This window comes from Parambassis ranga, chromosome 17 (assembly GCF_900634625.1).
Source record: "Parambassis ranga chromosome 17, fParRan2.1, whole genome shotgun sequence".
NCBI classification, from domain to species: Eukaryota; Metazoa; Chordata; class Actinopteri; family Ambassidae; genus Parambassis; species Parambassis ranga.
Genome location: NC_041037.1, coordinates 20,447,450 through 20,463,974, shown reverse-complemented (window position 1 = coordinate 20,463,974; position 16,525 = coordinate 20,447,450). Strand labels below are relative to the sequence as shown.

The 16,525-nt window shown below is 41.4% G+C and overlaps 1 protein-coding gene across 2 annotated transcripts in view; it reads left to right on the top strand.

Annotated features, from left to right (window-relative positions):
• The first annotated feature begins 3,760 nt into the window (after window positions 1-3,760).
• Window positions 3,761-16,525, top strand: part of LOC114449653 (junctophilin-1-like) — a 29,599-nt gene continuing 16,834 nt past the window's right edge. For both annotated transcript variants that reach the window (XM_028427468.1, XM_028427469.1), the window contains exons 1-2: window positions 3,761-4,420; window positions 15,021-15,780. In XM_028427468.1, coding sequence (XP_028283269.1) covers window positions 4,042-4,420; window positions 15,021-15,780 — 1,139 coding nt within the window. In that variant the 5' untranslated portion in view covers window positions 3,761-4,041. The remainder of the gene's footprint in view (window positions 4,421-15,020; window positions 15,781-16,525) is intronic.

Genomic DNA, 16,525 nt, shown 5'->3' with positions numbered 1-16,525 from the left:
CAGACCGTCCCATTTACCAATGGTTGAGGATCCTCAGGAGGATCCTCAGGAGGACGCGGCCTCCTGAGACCGCGTAGGCTGCGTCCTCCGAAGGATGCAGACCCTGAATTGAGACACAGCTACAGGCTTTATACAAAGTAGGGCGGGAAGACAATAGGACACAGGTGAGGCACATTAGGGCGGAGTAGGTAATCAACGGGAGGGGGAGGGAGCACACATGAGGAAGGGGAAGTAAAGACACCTGAAACAAGAGGGAGAGAGTGAATACAAAATAAAGCAGGAAGTAACTCAATGAAAAACAGAACTACTGTAACTGGTTCTGGTATTTAATCAAGCATTCATTCACCCAGTGTTCATTTCTATGTATCTATTTTCTATATATTTTTTTTCTTCTTACGTGTGCTGCTGTAACACTGTGAATTTCCCCTGCAGGGGACAAATAAAGAATTATCTTATCTTATCTTATTATAAATTTAGAAGAATTTGAGCAAATATGTGAAGAATATCAGATCTACATGTTTTCCTGTACAGGAAGATGAAGATGACAACCTTGATGATTTTGACATTTGGAACAACCTGACTGTAGAAGAGCAAGAGAGAGTTGAAACTTTTTATGTGTGGCAGTCTATTTTAAAGTGACATGAGGAATAACGGTAACAAAGGGTGAGCTTTTATTCAAAACCCAAAGTTCAAAAATCAACACAAAGTCCAAAAGTTCTAACAAAGTACACAGTGAAAACCAAGGAAAGAATAACCAACCGACCAAACAATAATCCAGGAGGTGAACAGGAGGACAAAGGAACATGGAGGACGACATGATGAAAGACAGCAGGCTGAACACTGGGGAGAGAAAAAAAAAACCGAGCACAGGACTTAAATAGAGGAGGGTGACAAGACACAGGTGAACACAATCAGGAAGGAGCAGGTAATCACAAGAGGAGGGAAACAAGAGGACTATCAAAATAAAACAGGAAGCACAAGACAATACTACAAACACACGAGGGAGGTCAGGAGACAACACAAACAAGGGAGGTCAAGGCAGGAAGGATAATGCAACAAACGGAAAACTAGCAAAACACAAGGAAACAAGGGCCCTGAAGGGTGAAAGTATTTACTTTGCACTGTGTTACCATGTAGCGTGTGTTCACATATATAGAAGTTTATCCATATTCATTTTTATACATATACAGATACAATTATATTTTTAAGTGTTTATTACTCAATAATGTGTTTTTATTAGTTTTTAAGTTAGGAACTTTTATAGAAAATGAAAGTAAGCATACTGAATGTATTAAGAAGTGTGGAATTTTATTCTTCTCATATAACTTAGTTTTGTAGCTGACTCCCTCCCCCTCTTGTTTTTCTGCTCTCTGGGGATAGCATAGATGGTCATAAATTCAGACTAAGGACAGCAGCACCTTTGACCTGATAAATGCCAGATTCTAAAGGAATGTGTTTTTCTCCTGAGTGCCCAGTTTATGCTCATCCCTAGATCGGACTCACAACCTATGAGATTTAAGGAATTAAAACTTTACCTTATTAGGCAGTAAACACTAATGGTCTGTTCGCTGTATGGCCCAGGGTCTGCAGGGGGGGTAGTAGATGCCCCTGTGGGCTGGCAGGCGGCAAGGCTTATGGGGTATATATATCAATGTGTATATTACATGTCTGGTTGTTGTTGATGAGTTGTTCTTTGTGGTTCATGGTTGTTTTTGCCTTGTTCTTTGTGTCTCACCAACCCAGAGCTCTGTGACTCAGAATCTGCCTCATTGTTCAATAAATTGTAATCTTGAGACCAGAATTTATCCGCTCCTTCCTCATAAACCAACTCGGGAGGTGATCAGAAGGAAACAAGGCGATTTTTACCCCGACAGCCCCTGAAAACATCAAGGAGGATGTGTTTGTTATAATAAAAAGGTTTGTTGTGTTTTCCGTAGTAATACAATTTTATGTCAGCCCTAAGAAGACATAGGTTCTAAAAGATATTTTCAGTATGTTTAAATGCACTAACTAAGCACTGAGTTTTTGTTGACATTGTCAGAAAGGTGATGATTCTATTTTATATTTATTATTGAGGTTGCAGTGGGTGACAGTGGTGTACTGTAGAGTATTATATTGAAAAGTGTTCTGAATATTTACCTCCTACATTTATGTTAGTGAAGCAGACAAAATATTTGGACTGAAATATTTTTTTTCTGATTTCTGTTTTTGCTTCTTAATCAGACTTGATTCTCAGAGAAGCACGCACAACCAGCCAAGCCCCTGTTGAGCAGGACCAAATGATAAATAAGTCTGGCTGAGATACATAAGTCTGGGCTGGTCTCAGCATACCGTAAAAACAGAGGATGTCCCTAAATTCAGCTGAAAATCTATTTGGAAATATGTGATGGACAGAACCTGCCTTCAGTTTTTAAACATGTTCAAGGTGGCTGTAAGAATTATGGCAGTCCCTGCATCAAGTGCACCTGTTGAACGGGTGTTCAGTCATGGTGGTGTGATAACATCATTCACAACTCACTGTCAAAGTACTATCAAATTAATTTATTTTGCAAATGCAATGCATTGTAAGCATTGAGGCAGCAAAATTGCTACCAGCTTTGAGGCTTGTGTAAATCCACTTTCTACAGTATGTCTGTGTGATATTAATTTGGAAATATTCCTTATATTCATGTCTGATATCATGTGTGCTATGTTCTACATGTAGGGTGATTGACTGATTGACTTGATCTGTTCTCATTTGTATCCAGCCTATAAATTCTGATTAATTCTGTTAATAGGTTGCAGATAATAATAAATGTATTCAAATATCATAATAAGTAAATTATTATTATCAGAAATGTGCACTGTAGCCTTGTTATCGGCACATAAAATATATGCCACATTTTACATATTAAATGTATTTTCACAGGGTAAAAATGAACAAAAGTTAAAAGTATTAGTATTGAACAGCTGAATTGTGGAAAGTAGATTTTCCACAAGAGGGCAGTGTCTGAGTAATGCATAGAGATTGGAAAGGGTTGCAGCATCCTCAAGTCTGAACAGTCTCAATCCCTTTCTCAATAAAATCTAGTTCTGCAGTTAGGGTTAGGGTGCAGTCACCACTGTATCAGAATTCATCCCTATTATACACATCCCCCATTGACTGAGGCCCTCGTCTGTGTGGTGGTGACTAGGTCTTTCAACAGCACAACGCTGCAGTTCACAATGCCCCTGATCGTCTTTTTGTGTTAAGCAGTTCAGCATTTAGACTTACTGATCTGTAGAATGATAGAAAGCATTGTATGTGTCATGTATCTTTTATATAAACATTTATGCTATAACACTTTTCAACACAACACAGTTATGTCTTAACTAAATTTAATTGTAAATTTTACAATTAGTAATTACCTTTTAATCAGCAAAGTATGCAATCATTTTATCACACTGTTATAGTTAATAAAACAAGCTGAGTGCTGTTTCTGCAAATACTACTGATATGTTTTTTGTTTCTACATGTTTAGTTGCAGCCAGTGAAAACAGGTAGTGTTACTTTAGAAATCAGCCTTGAACAGAACTTTCTTTTGCATCTCCCTGATGGCTTGATAACAAGGCAACATTTAAAATGTATTTATTCTATATATATATAGAATAAATACATTTTAAATATATATATATATATATATATATGAATTGTTTATTTGTTATTTTTTTTATACTGATACTGTCGTTCTAGACTATTATTTTGAAAAGTCTTACAGGAAACGTTGCAGTATGGGTCTCTTAGTAGCCTACACTTTACTCCAGGGATCGGAGTGGGAGAAACACTCAACAGTCGGCTGAGAAACAACTCTTGTATCTGTGGCGGTCATCTGTGTCATCGTCCCACGTCCCGAGTTGAGTTGCCGACACCGCGCTGCCGATGAGCGGCCATCCTTTCCCTCACACCTCTGCCGAGCACTCCTCATCTGCCTTTTTATCAATATTACATCACTTCTGAACTTTCCGCACACTCTGGACTGCTATTATAAGCCCCAGCGCAATAACTTTACCTTCCGTTTCTGAATGACGGGTGGTCGGTTTGACTTTGATGATGGTGGCACCTACTGCGGAGGTTGGGAGGACGGCAAAGCCCACGGCCATGGCGTGTGCACCGGACCCAAGGGCCAAGGCGAATACTCAGGCTCGTGGTCTAACGGTTTCGAGGTGGTTGGTGTTTACACCTGGCCTAGTGGGAACGTGTACCAGGGTTGCTGGGCGCAGGGAAAACGACACGGGCTCGGAGTAGAAACCAAGGGGCGGTGGATATACCGCGGAGAGTGGACTCATGGGTTCAAGGGTCGGTACGGAGTCCGACAGAGTCTAAACACGCCTGCCAGGTATGAGGGCACATGGAGTAACGGACTACAGGATGGGTACGGCGTGGAGACGTACGGCGATGGAGGTGAGAGGGAGCATCATGAGGGGGGAGGGATGCTTATCTGGGTGCTTATGAACAACCACAGACACACACACACTCACACAAACAAAGATGCGATCAAAAATTGCACAATTTAAACAAGACTAGGAGAAATAGTTCATAAGAGTGGGCAAGAACAATAGAACATGTATTTTGTGTTAAATAATGCAGTTTTCTTTTGTAGAAGTTGTAGATTTAGGCTGTCTTTGTACATGTTTGAGCAAAGTTTAGCAATATGAAACAAGGGATAGTAAAGATTACATCATATATCTGCCTTGTGAGGGCCAACAAAGTGATTTAGACCTGGTGTCTCAATTAACACACGTTTGTTCCATAACATCTTGCTGCAGGCATTCTAAGTATTATGACACCTAACTTGGATCAAATTCAAGATTCACTAACTGAACTGACCAGTCTGAAACATGACGCACTCATAAAATAATAGACCTAGTATAGTTCATTTAGGAAATGTGATATGTAACAGGGACCGTTTTTTTCATTTGGACTCTCATAATGTTGTTTTGTAGTAACTACTTGAACTGTCAACATCTTACTATGTTTCTACAGGTCTAACAGTACAGGTTTTTTTAATCTAGCGTACTTACATAGTAAGGTAAACCACAAAATTTTAGTAATGAATTTTATCATTCTTTTATTCATGCCATTAGTAAATTATATCTTAATTTGACCCTCATTTACAATACCCCTTTGTGAAGTCTGTTTCAGCGTGTGCCCTATAGATTAATCTCTGTGATCATTTACATGTGATGAGTTAAAGTCTCTATAAATAGCCACAGCCCTGCTCAACAGTCACACCTCGGTGTTTTTATTTCCATTTAAGGATAATTGTGGGAGCAGAAATTTAACCTGTCTATTTTTATTGGAGAAAATTGTCACTTTATAATTCTCATTAGGAGAATTCATATATAATCCTATCTACATGTGTACACAGAGTTGTAAATCTTCAGTTTTTTTGCATCTCACCTTAGATCTGTAGTCATGGCACACGGTTTGTTAACAAATACTCCAGCCTGTTCAGATTTTTGTTGTTGTTGTCAAACATTCCTCTCAGTAGATGCATTCAGTTGGAAGTGTTTTTTCAGTTGTTTTTATGTAAGGGAGAAGGCATGCACTGCATTGCAATGTCCACACTTTGGTTGTCAAAAATTACATACTGTGTTTTGGTCTCCTTGTTGATGGTGCATGATATAACTGAACTAGTCATTAATATAACATTTTTTTACTCCAAATCACATAAAAATAAATAAATAAATAAAAATAATTTAAAAAGGCTATAAAATAAACCCTGGAATAAATGTATTTGGGAAATATGTACATAACTTTATTATAAACCTTTTTTATTGTATGCCAGTTACGTTTCATAACACTTTATTTCTATTTATTTACAAAGAGCAGCAGGGTGCTAATAACGAAAGAAAGAAAGAAAGAAAGAAAGAAAGAAAGAAGTCAATAGCACATTTTGCTGCAGAGCAAAGAGAAGTATGACTGGTGGTGAGGGTGATCAAATGCCCCAATGTATCTTTGAGAATATTAAATTATTAACTGTGCTCATGGCCATTTTATTTACAAAAGTGATCACAGCTATCGGCTTACATAACAACAATAACCTGCCTGGTTTGTCCTTTGTAATGTATGTTGTATGTTGCTTGTTAGTTCCTCTTCTCTCTCTCTCGCCAACTTTTAGGAGGAAGGTTCTCCTTATGAGTCAGGTCCTATTTAAGGTTTCTCCTGTTAAAAGGGAGTTTTTCCTGCCACTGTTTGCCTTAAAGTGCTTGCTTGGGGGCTGGAGCAGGACAAAATTCGTAGTAGGCTTGTGCAAAATCATATCGTGTGCAATTAATCGTCAGAAAAACTGTAAGCGAATAATATTTGCTACTTATCGATTATGGCGATTAGTGCCTCGTCTTGATGGCGTATTTTTGTGTGCGACGTACTCTCACCATCACCTGCAAGCGCACACATGTGAGCCCACAATAACAATAATGACGGAAGGCAGTGGTATTCAATTAAATGATGCGGAGCAGCAGGTTCCTAAAAAAGGTTCAACGTCTATGTATGAAGAAAGCCGAAGAAAGAGCAACAAGGCCACATGCCGGCTACAGCGAAGTCTCCTCCAGCAGATATTGAAAGAATTCCACTCAGCATCATCATGATATGTTTAGTCATTGTGCTCCTTACGACCGGTAAAGTAAGCACTGGAAGGACGTAACGCAGGTTGATTTGCACAGACATACATGTGAAATATATGTGAAATTGTCCGGTTTGTTTGTAATGTTTTTTCTGCTGCTGTTCTACAGTATGAGTGAAAACATGCACTAGTGTGTGACACATTCCAGTCACGGGTTCATTTGCGCAGACACATTTTTTTTAACTTGAAATAATCACTGATGTGACTTTTTTCTGGACTTATTTGTCCTGTTTAATTTTAATGTTGATATGCACTCCTTTGTGACCTTAAGATAATAATTTGAAGGACAAAGTTACTTTAAATGTTTGCTTCATTATTATTTTGCATTAGCAGTTTGTGCATTGTGCAATGCAGTGCAATGTATAAAGGAAAAAATATAAGCATAATGTTATATACGCTGTTGTCCACTTATTTGCAACAGCTATACTGTATTTAGGCTACTATAGTGTACATATTGTGGTGAAATTCTAAATATACAACATTTGTGGTACTGAAAGCACAACTGGTGCATGCCATTGGGTGATAAAACAGTTAGCTTCGAGGACTGGTTAGGGGGGCTCAAGTTCTGGCCCTAATGGCTTCAGCTGTAGATCGTACTATTTTGGAAGTAACTTGAGACTCTGGGAAGTCTGCTGGATGGTCAAACATAACTTGAAGCTGCTATTTTGAATAAATCTTCACTACACTACAAAGTCAGACTCAGGGCTAGTTTAAAAACAACCAGTGGCTTGTACTTCTGAATTTTCTGAAAGATTTGTCAACTCACACAGATATGGTAAAATACTGTTGAAAAATTGTCAGTGCTAATTTTTTTCACATCACTGTTTTCCAATATAAACACTGCTTCAATCGGAGGTGGGCCACATTGAGTTGTTCATCATGGGAGTCATTGCTGTTGCTCTTCTGTCCTTCCCTCCTCCCTGGGTGTTTATGTGTGTGTAACCAGTGGGCAAAATTATAAGGGCTCAAAGGCCAAATGTTGCCTGTCTCTGGGCTTTGGCATACATTTAGTGTGAGCAGTTCTGGAACAAAATCGGAGCAGGACACAGGGCAACATTACACACTGTCTTCCCAGATAGAAAAATTGGTGTGGTCCAAATATGGCTTAGAATGATGGCACTCAAGTGATCCTCTAACTGTTTGCCACATCTGAGCCACAAGCAAGCCAGACCATAGCTACCAATCTCTCAATCTCTCTCATATCTATACCAAAATGAACCAAATAAACCACAACTGGCCCAAATCTGGGCCACTAGCCCAGACAGGCCGATTACCCAGTGCTTATTGTGCCACATCTTTTCCTTATAGAAGAGATATATAGACTAGATAATTTAGAGAAATCTTTGTGCACTGTGCCACCTTTTTACCAAACGTGGCTCACATATGGTATGTGACATTTCAGCCACACTCCTTGTTTATCATGTGGGCCACTTTAGGGCCACATACAGAATACAGTGTGAATAAAAACAAATCTTCTTAGCCAGAAGAAGCCCACATTAAATTTGGGAATTTTGAGCTACATTTGCATGTGGGCCACATCCATTTCCTATTTACTTTTAAAAATTCTGGGAACCAAAAGCAACGTGCTCTCTGATAGTGGAGCATTCTATTGGGAATATATTGTAGAGGTCAGCCAATAATTGCTGGCACACTCACAGCACTATTTATTTAGCAGTGCCCACAGTTCAATGCGATCGGTTAAAATTGTGCATGGTGATGCAACAGCGAGGTCTTCTCAGTAGTGCCAGTTATGACTGAACATTAGGCTGCTATAAAGCAGAATTAATTTAGACATTGCAATATGTATTACTGTAAAATTAGTGTTACTGTGTAATAAAACAAAAGCGAGAAGAGAAGAGGTATTCTCTTCTGTCCCTCCCCTCTCTTTCTCTGTGCCTCAGTTTCTCCTGTCTCCTCTCTTTCTAAAGCTGAGCTTCAGCTGACAGCTTTTCATTCTGTCTGTTAGAGGAGGAAAGACACTTTGAGTTGTATGCAGATATTATACTGGCAGACAATGCTCCACTATAGCAGGATAATAACGATATGTTTTAAATAGGCGTTCATCATTTTACCAAGTATTTTAACTCTTAAAACTACCAGACTGCTGCAGAGTTAATCAGCATGGATGAAACCACGCAGTTAAAATATTACTGTCCGTCAGACCTATTGTTCACTGCTACAAGCATGTACTTGCCCCCCTCCCTGAACATTACTGGCTTGTTATCTCCCTCATTCAGGTAAACAGCAAATTAGCAAATCCCAGATAGTAGCAACACCTTCTCCGCTTCAAACATGTTCACCAAAAATGCGGTTTATCTAAACCTGTGTGTGTGTGTGTGTGCACGCTGCAGTGGGAGGGTCATATGAGGAGTTCTGCACACACGTTTCTTGTAAAGTATGAAAATGTGAAAGTGCAACCAGATTTCTCCATTCTCGTGGAGTATGCAACAAGCTTTAGCACACAGCATTCAACTCTCTGTGCAGAACATCTGTCTTTTTCTTCTTTTTATGGATTTCTGGTAGACGGTCTCGGTCTGACTGGAGCAGTCAAACGCAACATGTCCTGAACTTCACTATTTCTGGTTTAGATCACGATATGCACTTAATGTGTGTCTGTTGTTAAACCAGGGAGACTTTTAAGAGTCGTGGAGAATTTTTGGTCGCACCAGTGCAACCTCAGATATTTTTTGGACCAAAATAGTTGCACGCTAGAGCCCTGCTCCAGTTTGACTGTGAGGAACCTCAGAGTTATTTTTGATCAAGACATGTTGTTTATCTCTCATATTAAAGCCTTTTTTCACCTGCTTAATATTGCTAAGATCAGGAGCATCCTCTCTCAGAGTGATGCTGAAAAACTCATCTATGCTTTTGTTACTTCTAGACTGGACTACTGCAACTCTCTATTGTCAGGATGTCCACATTACTCCATCAACAGCCTGCAGTTGATCCAGAACACAGCAGCTAGAGTTCGGACAGTCGTACTGGAGTAATGCTGTCCAGAGAGAGAATGTTATCAGATAATTAGGGGTGGGACAGTTCAGGAAAAAAATCAGAACCATTCGGTACACATGTTTCGGGGCGCAAGTTTTGTTCGGTTCTGAACATGCGCATCAAGTAATGCAGGGAGGCATTTTTCCAACAGCATTGAGACGAGTGCATCTCTCGCTACATTTGGTGGCTTTCCAAACCTTTTTTTAATCAAAAGCTACTAGCGACTCTCTCTGGTGACTTTTGGAGGCTGACGTGAAAGCACGTAAGTATGTGCGCACACTGTGTGTGGTTGTCTGCGCATGTGTGTACGCACATCGTGCGCAGACAGAAATGACATGCTGCCGTGCGAATAAGATAAGGGTTAGGGTAATAACATGAGCTGTTTAGTTTGGTTAATAAAAGAACAAGGTGTAGACCTGCACTATAGGAAAGGTTGTCTTAAATGGCTTCAGTTATGATCTGGTGCTATATAGAAATGAAATTGACTTGAACTGATATAATGATGGGGAAACACTGAACTGATACTTGAATATGTTGAATGTTGAATAAATAGGATGTATTGTATGCTCATCTGGCATTTCCAGAGTGTTAAAAGTAGAAAAAACCTCAACAATGTGAAGCGAACTGAACCGAAAACTGTGACCTCAGAACTGTGATACGAACCGAACCGTGGATTTAGTGAACCGTTCCACCCCTACAGATAGTTCTGAGATGTTTGGGGCCAAAAACCATGACCTCAGTTTTGTAAGTTTAAATAGTACAAAATTGGAGGTCATCCAGTCCTTTATGTCCTTAAGACATGCCTGTAGTCTAATGGCTCTGTTTCTTCAGGCTTCATAGATAAATACAGCTGGGTATCGTCAGCATAACAATGAAAGTTTATGCCATGTCTCTGAATACCTCTCTCCTTCTCTCTGTACCTCTTCTCCATTCAGACCAATTTATACTAGTGATTCTTGCCATTAACTGTTTGCTGTCTTCCTCATCATTTATTTTCTTTGGTTTGTTGCCTGCACAGTCTCTGATGTTCATTTCTGTTGTATAATTAACTCATGATATAAACATCACCTACAATATAAACACAACAGTTTCAGCCTGCTTGACAATGTCAACAACCTGTCATGTTTGTCATTGTATGATATCTGCTGTATGTTTGTTCCGCTCTCTCTCTCTCTTTCATCCTCTGTCCTATCTCTTCTTCTCCTCCTTTACCAAAACCGGCTATCAATTCAATTCAATTCAATTTCAATTCAGTTTTATTTATATAGCGCATATTACAAACAGAAATTGTCTCAAAGCACTTCACAGGAACCCCCCTAAGAGCACTGTGGCAAGGAAAAACTCCCTAGAGGAAGAAACCTTGAGCAGGACCCGTCAGCTTAAGGGGGAACCAGTCCTGCTGCTAGTCAGAGAGGATGAAGGAGAGAGAGAGAGAGAGAGAGAGAGAGAGAGAGAGGATGAAGGAGAGAGAGAGAGAAAGAGAGGAGAGAGAGAGGATGAAGGAGAGAGAGAGAGAGAGAGAGAGAGAGAGAGAGGAGCAAACATGATACAAACATGATACAATACAGAGCAAACATGACAGCAAGATGAAACAGTGATTATATTATAATGGATATCTATATATATTGTCAGTCCATACGTAGTAATAGTAATTTGGTAGCAAAGATGAGCAGCAGGGGCTAGTGAAGTCGATGAGCACAGGAGAGATCAGGGGCCAGACTGCAGGTCAGTATGCAGGTCTTGAGACCTGCAAAGAGAGAGAGCGAGAGCGAGGCACAGAACTACGAGGAAGACAGTAAACACAGATTATGAGACGATATTACCAGTATGAGCCAGACTAAGGAGAGTAGAGGAGAGGTCAGAGGGTGAGGGGGAAACTGCTCAATGGGTCATGTTTGTACCCCCCGACAACGTAGGCCTAGAGAGAGGTCAGGGGCCGGACTGCAGGTCAGCATGGTCAGCATGGGTGTTGAGACCTGTAAAGAGACAGAGCGAGAGCGAGGCACAGAACTACGAGGAAGACAGTAAACACAGATTATGAGACAGACTAAGGAGAGAAAAGGAGAGGTGAGAGGGTGAGAGGGAAACTGCTCAGTGGATCATGTTTGTGCCCCCCCGACAACGTAGGCCAAGAGCAGCATAGCTTTGCTACACACTAGGTCTAAGGCTAACTGTATGCCTTACTAAACAGAAAAGTTTTAAGTCTAGTCTTAAAGGTGGAGGCAGTGTCTGCCTCTCTGACCCAGATTGGTTCCATAATAGCGGTGCCTGATAGCTGAAAGCTCCTCCTCCCATTCTACTTTTATGAATCCTAGGAACTACAAGTAAACCTGCACTCAGAGATCTGAGTGTCCTATTAGGAACATATGGTACAGGTCTGCAGGTCTGATTGGTCCTGCAGATACAATGGAGCAAGTCCATGAAGAGCCTTGTAGGTTAGAAGAATGATCTTTTACGTGTAATCTTGAGTCCACTGGGAGCCAGTGAAGAGACGCTAGGACAGGAGAGATATGATCCCTTTGGCTGCTTCCTTTCAGAACTCTAGCTGCTGCGTTCTGGATCAGCTGCAGGCTGTTGATGGAGTAATGTGGACATCCTGACAATAAAGAGTTGCAGTAGTCCAGTCTTGAAGTGACAAAAGCATGGATGAGCTTTTCAGCATCACTCTGAGAGAGGATGCTCCTGATCTTAGTAATATTACGCAGGTGAAAGAAAGCGGTCTTGGAGACCTGCTTAATATGAGAGACAAACGACATGTCTTGGTCAAAGATGACTCCAAGGTTCCTCACAGTCGTAGTGGAGGCCAGAGTAATTCCATCCGGAGAGAAAGTATTATCTGATAAACTAGTTCTGAGATGTTTAGGTCCAAAGACAATGACCTCAGTCTTGTCCGAGTTTAATAGTAAAAAGTTGGAGGTCATCCAATCCCTTATGTCCGTTAGACACGCCTGTAGTCTGACTAGCGGCTCCGTTTCTTCAGGCTTCATGGATAAATACAGCTGGGTATCATCAGCATAACAGTGAAAGTTTATGCCGTGCTTCTGGATGATGTTTCCTAGAGGGAGCATGTAGAGGGTGAACAGGATCGGTCCGAGCACAGAACCCTCTGGAACGCCGTGATTAACCCTTGTACCTGTGGAAGAAACATCGTTAGCATGAACAAAGTGAAATCTGTCAGATAAATATGATTTAAACCAGCGCAGTGCTGTTCCTGTAATCCTGATCTCGTGTTCTAATCTGTGTAGCAGGATGCGATGATCTACTGTGTCGAAGGCAGCACTGAGATCCAGTAGAACGAGTACAGAGACAAGTCCACGGTCCAATGCCATGAGGAGGTCATTGGTGACTTTAAGCAGTGCTGTTTCTGTGCTGTGATGGGCTCTGAATCCAGACTGGAAAGCATCGAGCAGACTGTTCCTATGCAGGTGGTCATTTAGCTGACTTACAACAGCTCTTTCAAGTATTTTGGAGATAAAGGTGAGGTTGGAGATCGGTCTGTAGTTTAATAAGACGTCTGGGTCCAGTGAAGGTTTTTAAGTATCGGAATGATCACAGCAGTTTTAAAAGCCTGTGGTACATATCCTGTTTCCAGAGACAGGTTGATCTGTCCTAATATAGACTCTCCGATCAGAGGAATAGCATCCTTGAGGAGCCGTGATGGGATCGGATCCAGAAGACAGGTAGTAGGTTTAGACTTGCTGATGCTGGTGGTCAGCTCAGGGAGGCCGATGGGCACGAAGCAGTCCAGAGTTAGATCAGGATCCGTTTCCAAAAGTGGCGGTGTATCCTCCGCAGTCACAGAGAGATTGTGGTTGATTTGTCCTCTAATAGTGGTGATTTTATCGGTGAAGAAGCTCATGAAGTCTGCACTACTACTACTGCACTAGAGCTGCAGGAATGCGAGGCTCCACAGAGCTGTGGCTTTTTGTCAACCTGGCTACAGCGTTAAAGAGAAAGCGCGGGTTGTTCTTGTTTTCTTCTATTAGTGATGATGATGATGATGATGCTCATGGTGAAGACCCGGTGAAGCAGATCAGGTCCTGCAGCCTAGCTGGTGGGGAGTTTGCTCAGCTGTCTAGTGCTGTCTCAGGCAAGAATTGAATTAAATTAATCATTTATCAGTCTATCAGCAGTAGGGTCCCCTCCTTTGAGCTGGGTCCTGCTCAAGGTTTCTTGCTGTTAAAAGGTCCTTCCTGTTAAAAGCATATATAAATAAAAATTATAAATAAAATTTAATTTAATTTAATTTAATTCTTGCCTGGTATTCATCCATTCAGCTGAGACAGCTGAGACAGCACCAGACAGCTGAGCAAACTCCCCACCAGCTAGGCTGCAGGACCTGATCTGTGGAGTGCTTCACCGGGTCTTCACCATGAGCCTGAGTCTCCAGAGGGTCCCTGTGCTGTGACGTCCTGCACAGTGCCGGTGCCGAAGGCCCAGTGGTTCTTCGAACTACCAACCAGTGGCACTGTCTTCACACATCATGAAGACCCTGGAGAGACTCATTCTGGAACAGCTCCGGCCTACTGTTAGGCCTCACCTGGACCCTCTCCAGTTCACCTACCAGCCCCAGCTGGGAGTTGAGGATGCCATCATCTACCTACTGAACCATGTCTAAACCCACCTGTCTAAACCCACTGTGAAGGTCATTGAGGATTTTTTATGAGTCTGTGGTTTCCAGTGCGATTTTGTTTGCTGTTGTGTGCTGGGGCAGCAGACTGAAAGCAGCGGACACAAACAGACTCAATAAACTGATCAGAAGGGCCGGTGATGTTGTGGGGGTGGAGCTGGATTCCCTGACAGCAGTGTCAGACAGAAGGATGCTGTCTAATCTGCAGGCTATCCTGGAGAACAGCTTCCATCCTCTCAACAAGGTGCTGCTGAGGTGCAAGAGTACTTTCAGTGTTAGACTGATCCCTCCACAGGAGGTCATTTCTCCCTGTGGCCATCAAACTATACAACTCCTCCCTCTGAGATCAGACAATCTGATCTAACTCACTGTCTTGTAATTATATCCATATTGGATTTATTGTAGACACTGTAAGATTTTAGTGCACACAGTATAGGTTTTGTTATATATGACTACCAGTTTTGACTTGCGGGGATATAACCTGAATGTTTATTATTGTTTAGAATTTTATTAGGTTTTATTTTTTTTCCATTCTTCTTCCACTTTGCCACTATTTTACCTTATTTTATATTTCTAATATATTTCCATGAGTATACATGGAGCACCTGGAATGCAAGCAATTTCCCTCTGGGATCAAGTATTTCTGATTCTGATTCTGATTCAGTTTTGACAAAATCGCATATTTTTGTCACATAATTACATCCATATATGAGGATTACTTAGTTCACTTGTCTGTCCTCTCTTTTTTGCTATAGGTACGTATCAAGGTCAGTGGACTGGTGGAATGCGTCATGGCTACGGTGTACGTCAAAGCGTTCCATACGGTATGGCTTCTGTCATTCACTCACCTCTACGGACTTCACTGGCGTCCCTCCGCAGTGAGCAGAGTAATGGAACTGTGCTGCGTGACAGCCTGTCTGACAGCCCTGCTGGCACACGAGGTGGCTTTGTGCTTAACTTCCACTCCGATGGAGAAAGTTTAGAGAAAAAGAAGGGTCTTTTCCGGCGTGGCTCCCTCTTTGGTACCCTGCAGCGCCTCCGCAAATCAGAATCACGCTCATCAATTTCCAGTAAGCGCAGCTCAGCACACAGTGACAGTACTATGAGCCGCATCAGTTCAAGTGATGCCAACTCTACCATTAGCTTTGGAGACGGAGACCCAGGCGATGACTACCTGCCAGTGGAGGATAATGTGGATGCCACTACTACTGAGTCCTACATGGGCGAGTGGAAGAATGACAAGCGCAGTGGATTTGGTGTCTCAGAGCGGTCTAATGGCATGAAGTATGAAGGGGAGTGGTTGAACAATAAGCGACATGGCTACGGCTGCACTATCTTTCCTAACGGTACAAAAGAAGAAGGGAAGTACAAGAACAATGTTCTGGTTCGGGGCATAAAAAAGCAGCTGATACCACTGAAGAACCCCAAGACCAAACAGAAAGTAGATCGCGCAATTGAGGGAGCAGTGAGAGCAGCAGCCATTGCCAGAACAAAAGTTGAAATTGCCATATCCAGGTAAAATGTCTTGTATGATTAAATCGAGTTGTTTTTATAGTGGCATAATGTATATTGGTAAATGTTGACCTGGTTAATGATGATGAAGTGGTAACCATTTGCAAAATACAGCCCTTTAGATTTTTAGTTATTTTTCTTAGTTTTTGGTGGATTTGCTTTTGCTTTTGGTGGAAAGAGTCCAGCTCTTTCATATCTTTTCCACATGATTTAACATCTCAGCATGATGTGGCATAAATATGATTTTGGTGCTAAGCTTGGTTTTTAAGTAAATTTTTTTTGGGTTAACATTTTCCCATACTTTTTACATCTGCCAACATCAAAACCTCACAATGACCTATGCATTTACCTAAATAATCAAGTGTTAGCTGCCCCTCAATATCTTTTGTTTACTAACTAGGCCACACCTCTGAATTGTTGGCTTTATTGTCTTAGGGGTAAGGGGAGGGGTAGGGATGAAGGAATGAGGATAGAAGGGATAAGGAGTTGAAGGCTGGGATAAGTGTAGAGGAAATAGAAGGCATGTTTAATCTGTGGAATCCAGGAGGTGAGACTATCCAATATTTGCATCTATCCATTCGGTCACTGATTCACTGATTCGGTAGTAAAGAGAGGATCTTGCGGGGTAGCATGGAGGGCTCGACAAAAGTGAATGTACCAGAGAATAGGTTTGTAGGGACTGAGGTAGGAATCGAGGTGGAACAGGTAGATGGGATGGGATAAGCCAAGTTGGTGTTAGGTTTTATTT